This window comes from Staurois parvus, unplaced genomic scaffold (assembly GCF_062004578.1).
Source record: "Staurois parvus isolate SC_StPar_1 unplaced genomic scaffold, SC_StPar_1.0 ptg000845l, whole genome shotgun sequence".
Taxonomy (NCBI): Eukaryota; Metazoa; Chordata; class Amphibia; order Anura; family Ranidae; genus Staurois; species Staurois parvus.
In genome coordinates this window covers 1,172,930-1,189,424 of record NW_028318641.1, presented here as the reverse complement: position 1 = coordinate 1,189,424, position 16,495 = coordinate 1,172,930, and the positions used below count along the sequence as shown (strand labels likewise).

Genomic DNA, 16,495 nt, shown 5'->3' with positions numbered 1-16,495 from the left:
TGAGAAACGGTATTTAGCAGTTTATATGTACTGAAATAATTGCATTTCCATGTTCTGTGTACTGCAGGAGACCAGATATAGTGAATGCAGGGTCTGGGGAGAGCGGATATAGTGAATGCAGGGTCCGGGGAGACCAGATATAGTGAATGCAGGGTCCAGGGAGAGCGGATACAGTGAATGCAGGGTGCGGGGAGACCAGATATAGTGAATGCAGGGTGCGGGGAGAGCGGATATAGTGAATGCAGGGTCCAGGGAGAGCGGATACAGTGAATGCAGGGTCCGGGGAGAGCAGATATAGTGAATGCAGGGTCCGGGGAGACCAGATATAGTGAATGCAGGGTCCGAAAAGACCGGATATTGTGAATGCAGGGTCCGGGGAGAGCGGATATAGTGAATGCAGGGTCCAGGGAGACCAGATATAATGAATGCAGGGTCCAGGGAGAGCGGATATAGTGAATGCAGGGTCCGGGGAGACCGGATATAGTGAATGCAGGGTTCCAGGAGAGCGGATATAGTGAATGCAGGGTCCGGGGAGACCAGATATAGTGAATGCAGGGTCCGGGGAGACCAGATATAGTGAATGCAGGGTCTGGGGAGACCAGATATAGTGATGCAGGGTCCAGGGAGAGCGGATATAGTGAATGCAGGGTCCGGGGAGACCGGATATAGTGAATGCAGGGTCCAGGGAGAGCGGATATAGTGAATGCAGGGTCCGGGGAGACCAGATATAGTGAATGCAGGGTCTGGGGAGACCAGATATAGTGATGCAGGGTCCAGGTTTAGTAACACATGGTGGGACCCACAAGCACACAGGTGCCTTCTTAGCAGCTAGTTAGCTAGGGAGACACCCACACCCAGGCAAGAGGCTAGTGGCTTGGTAACTGGACCAAGCAGAGTACAATAAGTCCCTTTAAAGAAAAAGAACCATTGTTTACATTTTGGACGTCCTCTTTAAAAAAAAAAGGGTTCATTATCATTTTAATCATGGTTCAATGAATGCCTTAAAACCTTAAAGCAGAAGAGGCACAGAAAGTAATCTAGCAAAAACAGAGAGGGCACAAACGCCTACTGCATTAACTTCTATTAGATGAAGCAAATAAAAAACATACTCACATGCCGATAGGCTGAAAGCATATAAACCACACAAGGCACTAAATATAGACGTCACCTAACAACTCCAACTGGTGAATGGATGACTGAGCCAGCTGACGGGTTTCGGGGAAGCTATAGGCCATAAGAAGGAAAGGGGGCCAGTTCCCCGAAACCCGTCAGCTGGCTCAGACACCCATTCACCAGTTGGAGTTGATAGGCGACATCTGTATTTCGTGCCTCGTGTGGTTTATATGCTTTCAGCCTATTGGGCTTGTGAGTATATTTTTTATTTGCTTCACCTAATAAAGTGCTAAAGATAATGCACTAGGCGTTTGCACCCTCTCTGTTTTTGATTTTTTTAGTACTGGATTTCTCCGATTCGAGGAGGTCTGCACCGCCTACGCTTCCAGTTTGAGTTGCTTGACTTTGTCATAGGATGAGGGCCTCCACCATTTTTGAGCGGTGAAGTGTCAAGTTGTTTGTCTGTCTATAGAAAGTAATATATCAAAATATCTGAAGGTCATTTCTGTTGAATATTAGCAACCCTCACAGTTTCCAGAATTCGGATTAAATTGGTAAAGAGTACCTGTCACCAAAAAAACATGGAGGCTGCCATTGCTGACCTCTCCTCTGAAAGTGTTTGCCTGGCAGCCATGCTCCCACTTCAGTAGTCATTGACCAGGATCCAAGGATCTTTGACACATGTACCCAGGATCCGTGAGCCAGAAAGTATTGGGGACAGTAAGGCTACATTCACACCTAGGCGTCACGTTTTCAAGCGTTTTTTGGAGTGGAATTGTATATTTTTGTAGCCTTTCTCAGTCATTTTTCAACTAAAGATGTGGAGTGCTGCTAAAAAAGGGGTGGAGAGCTGCTAAAAAAAGGGGCGGAGAGCGCTAAAAAAAGGGGTGGAGAGCTGCTTAAAAAAAGGGAGGAAGAGCTGCTAAAAAAAGGGGCGGAGAGCTACTAAAAAAGGGGAGGAGAGCTGCTAAAAAAGGAGAGGGGAGCTGCTAAAAAAGGGGGCGGAGAGCTGCTAAAAGAGGGGCAGAGAGCTACTAAAGAGGGGTGGAGAGCTGCTAAAAAAGGAGAGGGGAGCTGCTAAAAAAGGGGCGGAGAGCTGCTAAAAAAAGGGGAGGAGAGCTGCTAAAAAAAGGGGCGGAGAGCTGCTAAAAAAGGAGAGGGGAGCTGCTAAAAAAGGAGAGGGGAGCTGCTAAGAAAGGGGGCGGAGAGCTGCTAAAAAGGGGGCGGAGAACTGCTAAAAAAGGGGGCGGAGCTGCTAAAAAAGGGGTGGAGAGCTGCTAAAAAAAGGGGCAGAGAGCTGCAAAAAAGGTGAGGAGAGCTGCTAAAAAAGGGATGGGAGCTGCTAAAAAAAGGGGCGGAGAGCTGCTGTTTCAGCAGAAAACGTGTTACCAAATGCTTGAGAAAACGCTAGAAAAAATCTTGTGTCATATAGATCCCCTGTATGCCTCTCTGTGCAGCAGTTGAAAGCCAGCAGGAGGGAGAGAAGAAGCCAGCTGATGGAGAGAGAACCATACAGGGGATCGGTTCTAGTTATTGCCCCCCTGTCATACCGATCACCCTCCTTGCCCACACCCAACTCACTCCCCTGCTGGCCTGGGCCCCGTACAGGAGGACTGGGGGTACCCCCTTATCCACGGGCCCTGCACGTAGGGGTGCAACTGATTCTGTAATGGCACTCCCATGCATTGGCCAACGCACACATTTCCATGCCTGCCAGACCACATGGTGCAGCATCATGCGGTTCAGCATGGCTCAATTTTACAAATAAGGTCAGAGACTTTCTTTTTTCGTGTTTCTCGTGGATAGGGAAACCCATTATAATGAATGGGCTGCCCTTCACACAATGCACAGGAACGCATGAAAAAAAGCGTAGGTCCGCACGCACTAGATTGCACCATACTGGTGTGAGCCTAGCCTAACTCGAGGTTTATTGTCCAGCAACAAGCATCTTGAAAATGCGTTCCGTGGCCAGCTTTGTATTGGGCTCATGACTGCTCTACCTACATAGGGAATAGTTCGATCCAAGCAGATCCCCAGACCAGAGTTTTGTCATTGTGTGTAGATGACACAGGTATTGCCGTTCCGTTGACGTTGATATATCCTCAATCTGCACACAGGTTGGTAAACTGATTAAAGAAGCAGCTTCTGCCAGCAATTTGAAGCGCGTCACCCTGGAACTTGGCGGGAAAAATCCATGTATTGTGTTCGCAGATGCAGACCGTGAGTTACATCCGATACGTTTGTTACGTTCCTGAAAAGCGATCAAAAATTGAATATAAAACACTCTAATATTGTAGTTAAACTAAATAAATGCATACATATGCCAATGAAGAACCTCACCCCTCTGAAGGGCAATCAAAATTTAAATTTTTTTTAATAAACTGAGTGAGTACAGTAATCATAAATACGTGTAAAAAACTGTAATATGCAGGGGTGTCCCTAGGGTTGGGTCACCCGGTGCGGTAACACTTGGTGACACCCCCTCTGACGATCCCCGCAGAATGGATCAGATCTGCGGATTGAGCATAATGGCTCGGACTCCGATCCATTATGCTCAATCCGCAGATTCGATCCATCCTGCGGGGATCGTCGGCTTGCTTTACAACTTACCTTTTTAAGGAGCGGGTCCTGTGTCACCCCGTATAGGTTGCATGCCGACGATCCCCGCAGGATGGATCGGAATCTGCGGATTGAGCATAATGGAGTCTGATCCATTATGCTCCCCAATCCGCAGATCCGATCCATCCTGCGGGGATCGTCAGCTATACAGGGTGACACAAGACCCGCTCCATGAAAAGGTAAGTTGTAAAGAAAGCCAACGATCCCCTCAGAATGGATCGGATCTGTGGATTGGGGAGCATAATGGATCGGACTCTGAGCCATTATGCTCAGTCCGCAGATCTGATCCATCCTGCGGGGATCGTCACCTATACAGGGTGACACAGGACCAGCTCCATGAAAAGGTAAGTTGTAAAGAAAGCCGACGATCCCCTCAGAATGGATCGGATCTGTGGATTGGGGAGCATAATGGATCGGACTCTGAGCCATTATGCTCAGTCCGCAGATCCGATCCATCCTGCGGGGATCGTTGGCTTGCTTTACAACTTTTTCATGGAGCGGGTCTGGTGTCACCCCGTGAGGTAGGTGTCACCCGGTGCGGCGCGCACCCCCCACACCTACCTAGGGACGCCTCTGGTAATATGTGGTCAAATTAACCTAAAAATTTCATCCATTATCTATGAGCCCTTTTAAGAGACGATATCCTCTCATATACTTGCAGCTTTGTGACTTCAGTTGATTGGGGATTTGCGCGGTTTGATCTTACATACATTTGTTACATTACTAACATTAGAAGAGAAAACACTTCCTTATGGCTGCTTCCTTCACACTGCAGCGCTTCTAAAATGTGCCATGCGTTTTTTTTTTTAAAAAGCACAGAGCGTCTTAAATGGGTTGAGTTACGCACATATCGGCAAGTAGCTGGTAGTTAAGGATGCGTTAGGTACTGGCTCCTAATTAAACCAGCTATTCATTGGTTGTTAAGGGTTGCATGGCGGGGTGGTTGTTAACCACTTCCCGTCCGGCCCATGTACATAAACGGCCGGACGGGAGCAGTGCAGGAGCGGGTTGCCGTTTGTAAACCTGCAGCCTGTGAGCACTCCCTGGGAGTACGCGGCACTGCGATCCGGTGCCCGGAGGACACAGCAGAACACCGATCGCTGTATGGGACCTTTGTGTGAGGTCCCGATCATGTGATCACTGATTGGCCAATCAGTGATCACATGAATAGTAGTAAGCAAGATGTCACTTCCTGACATCATTGCTCACTACTAGTGAAATCTGTGAATGATCACAGAGATCACATTGTACAGGGCTATTCACAACAGCCTTGTACCATGTGACAAGCTGTGACCAATTACAGCTCTCGCAATATTTCTCAATGGCTGCAGGAATGCAGCCAGAGAGAAGGAGAAATGATTGCTTTTACAGCCTTTATGGCTGTAAAAAAAAAAAAATCTTCATCACCCCTCACAAGTAGCACAGTGTCACCATGGTGACACTGTACTGCTAGGGTGACGGTATGTTAAAAAAACATAAATAATGATATAAAAAATACAATAAAAATGTAAAAAAAGTTTTGAAAAATTATAATTTTTGGTTATTAACTAATTTTGTTTTTTTTGTTTTTTTTTTACTAAAAAGATAACTGAATACATTTTGGCCAAGATTTATGAAGAAAGAAAAACACTTTTTTTCAAAATTTTTGGACTTTTTCATTTATATAGCAAAAAAATAAAAATCCCAGCGGTGAATAAATACCACCAAAATAAAGTTTTATCTGTCTCAAAAAAATGCTAAAAAATTCATATGGGTACAGTGTTGCATGACCGCGCAATTGTCATTCAAAGTGTGATAGCCCTGAAAGCTGAAAATTGGCCTGGACAGGAAGGAGGTGAAAGTGTCCGGACTGGAAGGGGGGGGAAAGTGTCCGGACTGGAAGTGGTTAAGGAGCCGGAACCCGCCGGCATCCTTAAGGCTACTTTCACAATGATCCGCCGCAAAAAAATTTTTTTTCCACATTTTCGATCGCTTTAAAAGTGGCATTTTTCATATTTTTCTGATCGTGTATATGGGGTTGTGCCCATGCTATAAGTAAGGCTTCAGTCGAAACGCGTTAGCATGTTACTGCTGTATCTTGCTATGTAGCCAATAAACAATTGTTCCAATGGATGTTACCGAGTGGCCAGCTTCAATGTATCAGAGCAGTAGTGATTACTACTACAGTGACTTGCAGTTTCTCCAAGGATCTCTGAATACATACATTGTACCAAACTGGACCAACATACCTATACAATACCTGGAGTTCAGCTCTAATTTATAACTAAAGGCAAAACTTTTTTAGTATTGGAGATGGATTAGAACCCCTGTCAGGATTTTATTGTTGTCTGTGCTCCCATTATTATACAGTATTTATAAAGCGCCAATGGTTTGCTCAGCGCTGTACATTACAAAGGGGGACAGAACATGTGACAGAACAATACCAATACAATGCAAAACATGAGGGGATTGAGGGCCCTGCTCTTTCGAGCTTACAATCTAGGAGGGAGGGGATGGTGGCACAGGAGGAGATAGCTGTGGGGGATGGAGTGGTAGGAAGAGTGGAGGAGGTCGGCAGCTGAGCAGGGGGTGGGGTAGGCTTCCCTGAAGAGGTGGGTTTTCAGGGTGCGCCTAAAGGGGAGGAGAGTAGGTGATAATCTGATGGGTTGGGGCAAGGAGTTCCAGAGGATGGGTGACACCCTGGAGAGGTCCTGGAGGCGGGCATGGGAGGAGGAGACCAGGGAACTTTAGGGAGATTCACCCCCTTTACTTGTAAAAGAAAACCCCAAATTTTGGGTTGTCCCCAGAACAGTAAAAGAGGGGGAATCGTCCAATGGGGACACTAGATCTGGTCACCTGGGGAGCTCAATGGAGCCTCTTAATTTGCAGGGATTTCCTCTCACTTCCTATTTTGGCTATGGCTTAGGAAGTAAAGGGAAATCTCCCCAATGGGACGCATATGGCAAAAAAAAAAAATCTGACAGGGGTTGTAACCCTCCCTTACTCTATCCAAAATAGAAAAAAAATGCCTATAGTTCTACTATAACTAATGGTAGAAGATGATTTCCCAATATTCCAATCCAATGTTCTCTGTATTGCAGTGGAGCTGGCTGTAGAATGTGCCCATCAAGGGGTTTTCTTCAACCAAGGCCAGTGCTGCACGGCAGCCTCTAGAGTCTACGTGGAGGAATCTGTGTACCCAGAGTTTGTGAGACGCAGCGTGGACAATGCCAAGAGACGGATAATTGGAGATCCATTTGATTTCAAAACAGAGCATGGTCCTCAGGTATAGCCAGATCCACATATACGGATATCATTTACAGAAATATATATACTGTAGTGTTAGTGGTGTATTTTACTGCCCTAGGCAACACTAAAATTGGGCGCCCACCACCACCACCAACCCCCTCGACACTTGTCGCCACTAAACTTGGGTGCCCCCCCACTACCGCTGCCAGCACCAAAGATCCCCCGCCACTCTCTGCCAACCCCACAACCCCCCCAGGACCCCGCTGCCACTCTCTGCCAAATACGGCCCACCCGCAGCACTAACCTTAATCTCTCCAGAAAGCAGCCTGCCATCCCCAGAGCCAATCCCAGTGTCTTCCTTCCTTGTGCTGGAAGCTTACACCCTCCAGCAGCGTGCAGCCTCCTTGAATTCCATGGCGGAGCCTCATCAGGTCTCCATCCCTGCCACGTGTGTCTTCTTCTGGGGGGGTGGCACCCTAGGCAAATGCCTTGTTTGCCTTGTGGTAAATACACCCCTGTGTAGTGTGCCAGTCTCCCCTTCCATTTTCTGTCAGTAATCTGGTGGTCTTCGGATGGCCCACATTTGATCCTGGAATAGGTATAGGTGAATGATCCCCACTGTAGCAGAATTCAAATGCTTGTGCTTGGAAGTAACGGTAAAATTGCGCACTCACCAGAAGCGCATAGGTAATGCGCATATAAATGTATCCACCATGGCCACTTAGGCAGGTGGGGTATGTCAGGCGTCTGGTGAACTTCCTTCAGGGTATGGGCCATCTTTTAATCAGGTCAGTGCTGCATTAACGCCACATTACTATATACCATGTTTTACCATATCGTTTGAAATAAAAGCTTTTTACAGTACTACACTATGGGCACTTCTTTTGTGGCTCTTTCCTGGAGCTGTTAAGCCTACAGATGATCCTTAGCTAACCAGCACCCAGAGGAGGGAAGCCCTGTAACCAGGCTGAGCACCCATCCATCCTAAAGGGGACCTCTGGATGAGCAGATTTGCACTTTAAATCCCAAGATTTACTGCTGTGCTGGCCCATACCCTGAAGGAAGTTCACCAGACGCCTGACATACCCCGCCTGCCTAAGCGGTCCATGGTGGATACATTTATATGCGCATTACCTATGCGCTTCTGGTGAGTGCGCAATTTTACCGTTACTTCCGAGCACAAGCATTTGAATTCTGCTACAGTGGGGATCCTTCACCTATACCTATTATATGAACTTTTATTAACTTATTATCCTATTATCCTATGAGTTATTTTATTAGCGCTGCAGTTTTTATTTATACAGTTTTATCAAGAATCACATGGTTACCTTTAGTGCTACAGCTGCTATACTAAGAGCGCTCACTTTGTCTTACCATTTACTTGATCCTGGAATAGGGTTGTCTTGTCACCTCTTCCCTTTAAAACCAAACACATATTAATTTCACAGGTTCTGTGGCTGATTAAAGTGCTAATTAGAGCCTTATCCGCATTAAATTAGCCTTTACCTATGTAAATAATATGTGTTTGGTTTTAAAGGGATGAGGAGGCAACCCTACCCTGTAACCCCATTCCTGATGCCTCTTAGAGGGAGATTTACTAAAGTCGGAGCACTCAGAATCTGGTGCAGCTGTGCATGGCAGCCAATCAGCTTCTAACTTCATCTTGTTCCGTTAAGCTTTGACAATACCTGGAAGCTGATTGGTTTCTAAGCAGAGCAACACCAAATTTTTGCACTCTCCACTTTTAGCAAATCTCCCCCTTAGAGTCAAGTATTTTGGCCAACTTGAGTCTTCTTGGTCAGCTTGAGTTGGAGTGTTCCCAGTGCGGTCTTTATTGTGCTTGCCCTAGTGATCCTAATAGTGAATGTGACTTTTCTTTTGGGTCCTCTTAGGTTGACCAGGAGCAATTCGATAAAGTTCTGGAATACATACAAAGTGGGAAAGATGAAGGAGCCAAATTGGAGTGTGGTGGTTCTGCCGTTGGGGAACGAGGATTTTTCATTAAGCCGACTGTCTTCTCTGAAGTGACCGACGACATGAGGATTGCCAAGGAAGAGGTAATCTAGTCTAACACACACCATTTACAGTCAAGTGTCCCAGATAGTCTTTTTTTCATGCAGGTAGAAGGCTCTACCTCCTATCTGAAAAGTGATACATGGTAGGATTTAGAACTTGGATGGGGTAAGGGGTGTATGGAATGCCCAGGGAAATGGCAAATGAGGACAAACTACTTAGCAACTATGTACGTCAGCCTTCCTAACCCTCTTGTATTGAACTGTATTGTCTCCCATTATTTTTTAAAGCGCTGAGCAAACTGTTGGCGCTATATAAATCCTGTATAATAATGTCTCTATTGCAAAATTTCTCTTCTGGAGAGCTAGCCAGCATTTCCCGTAATACCACCTCAGACCCCAGATGACTCCTCTCCTCATCTAGCTGTACTGAGTGAATCCCTGGGCAGGGGATCCAGTGCCTACCACTGCAGTGTGAAACAGTCCCGGATAAGATTGCAAATCCAGTTTTCCACTAGAGTGCTCCTTTCCCCTTACTGGGTCCAGGGGGTGCAGGTTTACTCACTTGGTCCCTCTCCTGTGCTGCTGGTGGGTCGGGGGCTGCTACCAGGCCTGCTAGCTGGGCCGCTCCTTCCCTGCTACACAGGTGATCCTTTCTCAGAGAGCCGGTGAAGTCCCAGGTTTTCAGTCCTCCAAGGTCCTCTGCCTGCAGGTTAGCCTCTCTCCATCTGGGCCCCCTCACAGACTCCTGCCTCCAGTCTTACATCCTTCTCTCTCTCTTCCACCCAAACTCTCCTGCAGCTGAGCAGGCTCAGCTATTCTTAAAGGTTGTCCTGGCTCCTTGCCAAGTCTCCTGTTGGGATTGGCCAGGATCCTCTAAGAGTACAAGCCAGTCACTCTTCAGATCTGCCCACTGCTCCTAGACCTTTCTCCAAAGTTGTAGAACAGGGCAAAATTCCAGAGGGGCTGGCCTGCAGAACCTCTCAGCCCTGACCACAATTTGACCTCCCTCTCTCTGACTGTTGAACCAGGCTGCCTCTGCCTAACAATTAGTATCTAGCTCCCCCCAGCTATCTAGGAGTGTGATATATATATATATATATATATATATATATATATATATAATTTTGTTTTGTTTTTGCTTCACTTTGAGATGCTTGTGCAATCATTCAAGATTCATTGAGAGGTGCAGTTGATCTTTTTAACATTCACCTGAGCAGCTTCATGCGGGGTTTGATTTCCCATAGACATTAGAATGCAATACGTGTGTGACATGATGAGAAGGCCATAAACACAGGCCCCTAAAATGCCAATAGCCGTAGCACTATGGCTAGCAAAGTCAAGTGTTAAATCAATGGCGATTACATCTTGCCTTGGGATGCTGCACATGCAAAATGTCGACACAATCTTAAACTGCTAAAACATTTTTTGAAAGTTTCAGCATCCATTTAATTATTATTATTATTATACAGGATTTATATGGCGCCAACAGTTTGCTCAGCGCTTTACAATATAACGGGAGACAATACAGCAACAATACAGTTCAATACAAGAGGGATAGGAGGGCCCTGATCCTGGGAGCTTACAATCTAAGAGGGAGGGGCTAGTGGTACAAAAGGTAGTATCTGTGGGGGATGGACTGGTTGGAAGAGTAGAAGATTCCATTATTAGCCGAGGGCAGGATAGGCTTCCCTGAATAGATAGGTTTTCAGAGATCGCCTAAAAGTGAGCGGAGTAGGTGACAGTCTGATAAATTGGGGTAGAGAGTTCCAGAGGATGGGGGAAGCTCTGGAGAAGTCCTGGAGACGAGCATGGAAGGAGGAGGCAAGTGAGCTAGAGAGCAGGAGATCTTGCAAGGAGCAGAGAGGATGGTTTGGGTGGTATTTGGAGACAAGACCAGTGATGTTAATTTGGGGCAGAGTTCTAAATGGCTTTATATGTTATCGTTAATGTTTTGAATAATGTTTTTAATTAAAGGTTCTCTCTACTATCTTTAACTTATCCCCTCCCCCACCCCTATACTCACATGTCATCACTCCTGATGGGCGGCTCACATTGAGTGGCAGCAGTGGTCAGTCCATTTTTTTTTGTTCCCAGAGTTGGAATTTAATCCAAACTGGAACACTGGTGAAAAAATTCCCGGGATGGAATAACCTGTTTAGTGTAACCGTCTTTCTGTGGGCCGGTATCGGTAACTATCAGTTAATCTCGCATTGTATATCCTGCAGATCTTCGGACCCGTCCAATCCATTCTGAAATTTAAAAGCACAGAGGATGTGATCAAGAGGGCCAACAACACGGAGTACGGACTGACAGCCGCCGTCTTCACTGAGAGCCTGGATAAAGCATTGAGTGTGGCCTCTGCCCTGCAGTCTGGAACAGTATGGTGAGTATTGGTGTCACTGACATTAGAGGACATGTGACATCCCTGCTGATGAGCGGTTTATATATAATAGTGGTCAGTTATGCAATGTCAGTTCAGGTATTCTTACAGGTTTATTATAGAAGAACTTTACTCCCCACCACTCATGCCCCTCCCAATTCACAAACTCACCAAGCTAGCGAATCCAGTGTTGCCCCGCTGTCATCCGCTCCAGTGCTGTCACAGGCTGGGTCCCACACCGCCATCTTTGTTGTTGGCGTTATTGGTTGCTGGCTGCCTATTCCAGCCCCATGAATGGAGCATAAATGTCCTGGCTGGGCGAGTTTGTGAATGAACATATCACCTAGGCAAACAAAGGAAAAAAAAGTTTAAAAAAAAAATTGTCATTTTAGACAGTGGGGGGAAGTGGGGAGATGGAATTTAATTTAAAAATGTATCTAAACCCAAGAACAAAAATGTATATTATGTACCAAAAAGACCCCCAGTGGGATTTTATTGCAGATGGGGGTCTTTTGGAACATGTTCCTCAAGGAGCAGGGCCCTCCTATCCCTCTTGTATTGAACTGTATTGTTGCTGTATTGTCTCCCGTTATATTGTAAAGCGCTGAGAAAACTGTTGGCGCCATATAAATCCTGTATAATAATAATAATATAAATCCTGTATAATAATAATAATGTATATAAATTCTGTATAATAATAATAATGTGTTAATTCAGCAAAGAGCAGCCAGATACTCGACCGTTTGGTTAAAATGCATATTATTGCAGCTTACTGGTCCTTCGATGTGATGACTGCATTAGTTTTCTTTTTTCACACTTATATTCCTTTTTTTAACGTGGTGATCTTACCATTAAAGTGGCTGTGGTCTATGCTTGCTCGTCACTGGATTTTATTGACGGGAGTGGGAGCAAGTGACTCCCACTGCTATCAATCTGCCCAGTGAGTAGGGACAGAGTCGGGAGAGCCACTGTTCTCATGCATATCGCTAGATGGAGATCCGGCTCAGGTAAGTATAAGGCGGATGAGGGAGGGATGCTCTTCAATAGAAGGTGTTTTACCTTAATGCATTAAATGCATTAAGATAAAACACCTTAAAGCAGAGTTCCACCCAAACGTGGAAGCTCCACTTTTTCTGCCACCCCTCCCCCACCCTTGGCTGCCATATTTGGCACCTTTTTGGGGGGTGTGCAGAGCGGGTACCTGGTTTTGACAGGTACCTGCTCTTACTTCTGGCTCAGTTCGTGCCGGCAGACTGAGCCAGAAGTTCGGCCACTCGCAACCCTCTGACACACTCCACAGGTCCCAGAGGACTGCAGCGCATTCACAAAGTGCATGTGCAGTAGAAACCCTTAGTCAAGATGGTGGTGCCAGCACCTGGTCGGGGTGAGGACAGCGCTGGATCCCTGGACAGGTATGTGCCCTAGTATTAAAAGTCAGCAACTACAGTACCGTATTTGCCGGCGTATAAGACGACTTTTTGACCCTTGAAAATCTTCTCAAAAGTCGGGGGTCGTCTTATACGCCGGTACACATGTTAGGGGGGCTGCGGCATTAAGTACAGGGGTTTGCAGGGGCTGATGTCTCTTACCTGGATCCAGTCCCACGACGATCCGGTCCAGGAAGCGCGGCGTCTCCTTCAGTTCGGCCACTGGATGTTCGTGCGGCTGCTCGGCTCCGCCTCCTCACCGGTGATTGGCCGCCAGAACTGTAGCTCAGGAAAGGCACACAGGCGGCCAATCACCAGCGAGGGGGCGGAGCCGAGCGGCCCCGCGAAAATTGAGTGCCGGAGCAGCAGGTAAGTGTTCTGTGTAGAGGTGCTGCTGCAACCACATATGCTGGCTGCAGCAGCACCATACGAGAACAGGGTCAGCAAGTCTCAGTGGGAGGAATAGTGCCCCATCATTGGTGTCACTGATACCAATGATGGGGCACTATTCCTCCCACTGATACCAACGATGGGGCACTATTCCTCCCACTGACACCAACGATGGGGCACTATTCCTCCCCCCCACTGACACCAACGATGGGGCACTATTCCCCCCCCCACTGACACCAACGATGGGGCACTATTCCACCCCTCACTGACACCAATGATGGGACACCATTCCTCCCACTGACATCAATGATGGGGCACTATTCCTCCCACTGATACCAATGATGGGGCACTATTCCTCCCACTGACACCAATGATGGGGCACTATTCCTCCCACTGACACCAATGATGGGGCACTATTCCTCCCACTGACACCAATGATGGGACACTATTCCTCCCACTGATACCAATGATGGGGCACTATTCCTTCCACTGATACCAATGATGGGGCACTATTCCTCCCACTGATACCAATGATGGGGCACTATTCCCCCCACTGATACCAATGATGGGCACTATTCCTCCCACTGATACCAATGATGGGGCACTATTCCTTCCACTGACACCAATGATGGGGCACTATTCCTCCCACTGACATCAATGATGGGGCACTATTCCTCCCACTGATACCAATGATGGGGCACTATTCCTTCCACTGATACCAATGATGGGGCACTATTCCTCCCACTGGTGTGCATTGGAAGAGGGGTAGTCTTATACGGCGAGTATAGCCCAAACACTACATTTTAGCAGGAAAAGTAGGGGGGTCGTCTTATACGCCCAGTCGTCTTATACGCCGGCAAATACGGTACTTACGTGTGTGTGTTTTTTTCTCACAGATGGTAGGGTGTGGGTCCTCAGGCCTACCCTGAAGTCTAGGGGGAGGATGTGTGGCCTTTTGGTTCCTTTCTTCCCTGTTCCTGGGGGGGGGGTCTCTCTTCGGGAGAGCCCCCTGGCCCAGTACTTGGTGGTTGGCTTTGGCTAGCCACAAGGAAAGGGGTCCTCCAGGTCTTTTGCCCAGGTGGACCATGTGGAGACCTCAGTCCCTGCCAGGAGCCTCACACCCTGGGGGATCGGGGTAGAGGTCCTTCCCCTTTGGGGGGTGGACTAAAGCACACCCCTAAGTGCACTTTTTTGTGTTGGTGTTTTGCACTTGCACGTTTTTTGTTCACTTACGGGGTTTTTGGTTTTTTCGCACCTCCGCGGACTTAAAAAAAAAAGCTTGTAGCTGCTGACAATTAATCTTTTTTTTTTGGTGGGGGGGAGGCCACACTTTTCACATATTTATTTGTAAAGAATTTTGAAAAACATTTATCATTTTCCTTCCACTTCACAATTATGTGCCACTTTGTGTTGGTTTATCACATAAATCCCAATAAAATACATTGACGGTTTTGGTTGTTACATGACAAAATGTGGAAAATTTCAAGGCACTGTAAAAACGAATTGAAGCACGCATGAAAACTGATGTCTCTGCAAATGAAATCTGTGCATCAGTTTCCATCAGTTTTTCTGCACGTATGGTGTGAATGTAGCCTAACTCTTTAATAAAGCATAAAAATTGAACCCCAAACAGTTTTATTTCAAACATTTGCAGCACAGAGGATATGTTCCCAGTCTTTGAAGTGAAGAAGACATTTTACTAAGCCCTGTGTCTGGGACTAACTGAAGAAGCATGGAAGAAACAAGTAGGATCTAGCTAAGATTGAACTAACTAGCACAAAACAGGAAGGAAGAACAGGGGGAGAAACCAAAATCGCATAGCTGCGGCGCAAGACCACCACTAGATGTCAGCATACTACAAAACAATAATAACATGATGCAGGTCAATACAAGATATAAAAACTACATATACTGTAAGTGGGACAGAGCATGGGCATAAATTCTGGAGTATGCATGAGCAAGAACAGCGTATATCCACGTACAGCTTGTGTACAGCCATTCATTACTATGAGCGTTTCTATGCTGCAGGCTCTTACATCAGAATCCTGCATGTTAATTTGGGTCATGTATACTGCTTTATGCACACTACAATTCCCATAGCCCATCTTAGGAAAGAACAAGAGAGGGTGGCTAGGTTCCTACATACAGTGGGGCCATGAAGAATGAACGTACCCATATGGAAGAAAAATATATCTGAAATATATTTTAAAAATATTCTTGCCAAATATATTGACAAATTTGAAATGCTACAATTTTGGCCATATTCAATATATTTCAACATATATATATACAGTCATGGCCGAAATTGTTGGCACCCTTGATATTTTTCCTGAAAATCAAGTATTTCACACAAAAAAGGTATTGCATTAACACATGTTTTGCTATACACATGTTTATTCCCTTTGTATGTATTGGAACAAATATAAAACAGAGGCAGAAAAGCAAATATGACATAATGTCACACAAAACCCCAAAAATGGGCTGGACAAAAGTATTGGCACCCTTAACTTAATATTTGGTTGCACACCCTTTGGAAAACATAACTGAAATCAGTCGCTTCCTATAACCATCAATAAGCTTCTGACACCTCTCACCCGGAATTTTGGACCACTCTTCCTTTGCAAACAGCTCCAGGTCTCTCTTATTGGAAGGACACCTTTTCCCAACAGCAATTTTAAGATCTCTCCACAGGTGTTCAATGGGATTTAGATCTGGGCTCATTGCTGGCCACTTCAGAACTCTCCAGCGCTTCTTTGCCATCCATTTCTGAGTGCTTTTTGACGTATGTTTGGGGTCATTGTCCTGCTGGAAGACCCAGGATCTTGGACGCAAACCCAGCTTTCTGACACTGGGCCCTACAGTGCGACCCAAAATCCTTTGGTAATCCTCAGATTTCATGATGCCTTGCACACAGTCAAGGCACCCAGTGCCAGAGGCAGCAAAACAACCCCAAAACATCATTGAACCTCCACCATATTTTACCGTAGGTACTGTGTTTTGTTCTTTGTAGGCCTCATTCCGTTTTCGGTAAACAGTAGAATGATGTGCTTTACCGAAAAGCTCTATCTTGGTCTCATCTGTCCACAAGACGTTTTCCCAGAAGGCTTTTGGCTTACTCAAGTACATTTTGGCAAACTGTAGTCTTGCTTTTTTATGTCTCTGTGTCAGCAGTGGGGTCCTCCTGGGTCTCCTGCCATAGCGTTTCATTTCATTTAAATGTCGACGGATAGTTCGCGCTGACACTGATGCTCCCTGAGCCTGCAGGACAGCTTGAATGTCTTTGGAACATGTTTGGGGCTGCTTATCCACCATCCGGACTATTC

The 16,495-nt window shown here is 46.2% G+C and overlaps 1 protein-coding gene across 1 annotated transcript in view; it reads left to right on the top strand.

Moving 5' to 3' along the window:
• ALDH1A3 (aldehyde dehydrogenase 1 family member A3) overlaps nucleotides 1-16,495 on the top strand; it is an 81,911-nt gene that overhangs the window by 52,738 nt on the left and 12,678 nt on the right. The window contains exons 8-11 of the mRNA XM_089655526.1: nucleotides 3,231-3,333; nucleotides 6,813-6,997; nucleotides 8,853-9,017; nucleotides 11,201-11,358. Of these exons, the coding sequence (XP_089511652.1) occupies nucleotides 3,231-3,333; nucleotides 6,813-6,997; nucleotides 8,853-9,017; nucleotides 11,201-11,358 (611 nt within the window). The remainder of the gene's footprint in view (nucleotides 1-3,230; nucleotides 3,334-6,812; nucleotides 6,998-8,852; nucleotides 9,018-11,200; nucleotides 11,359-16,495) is intronic.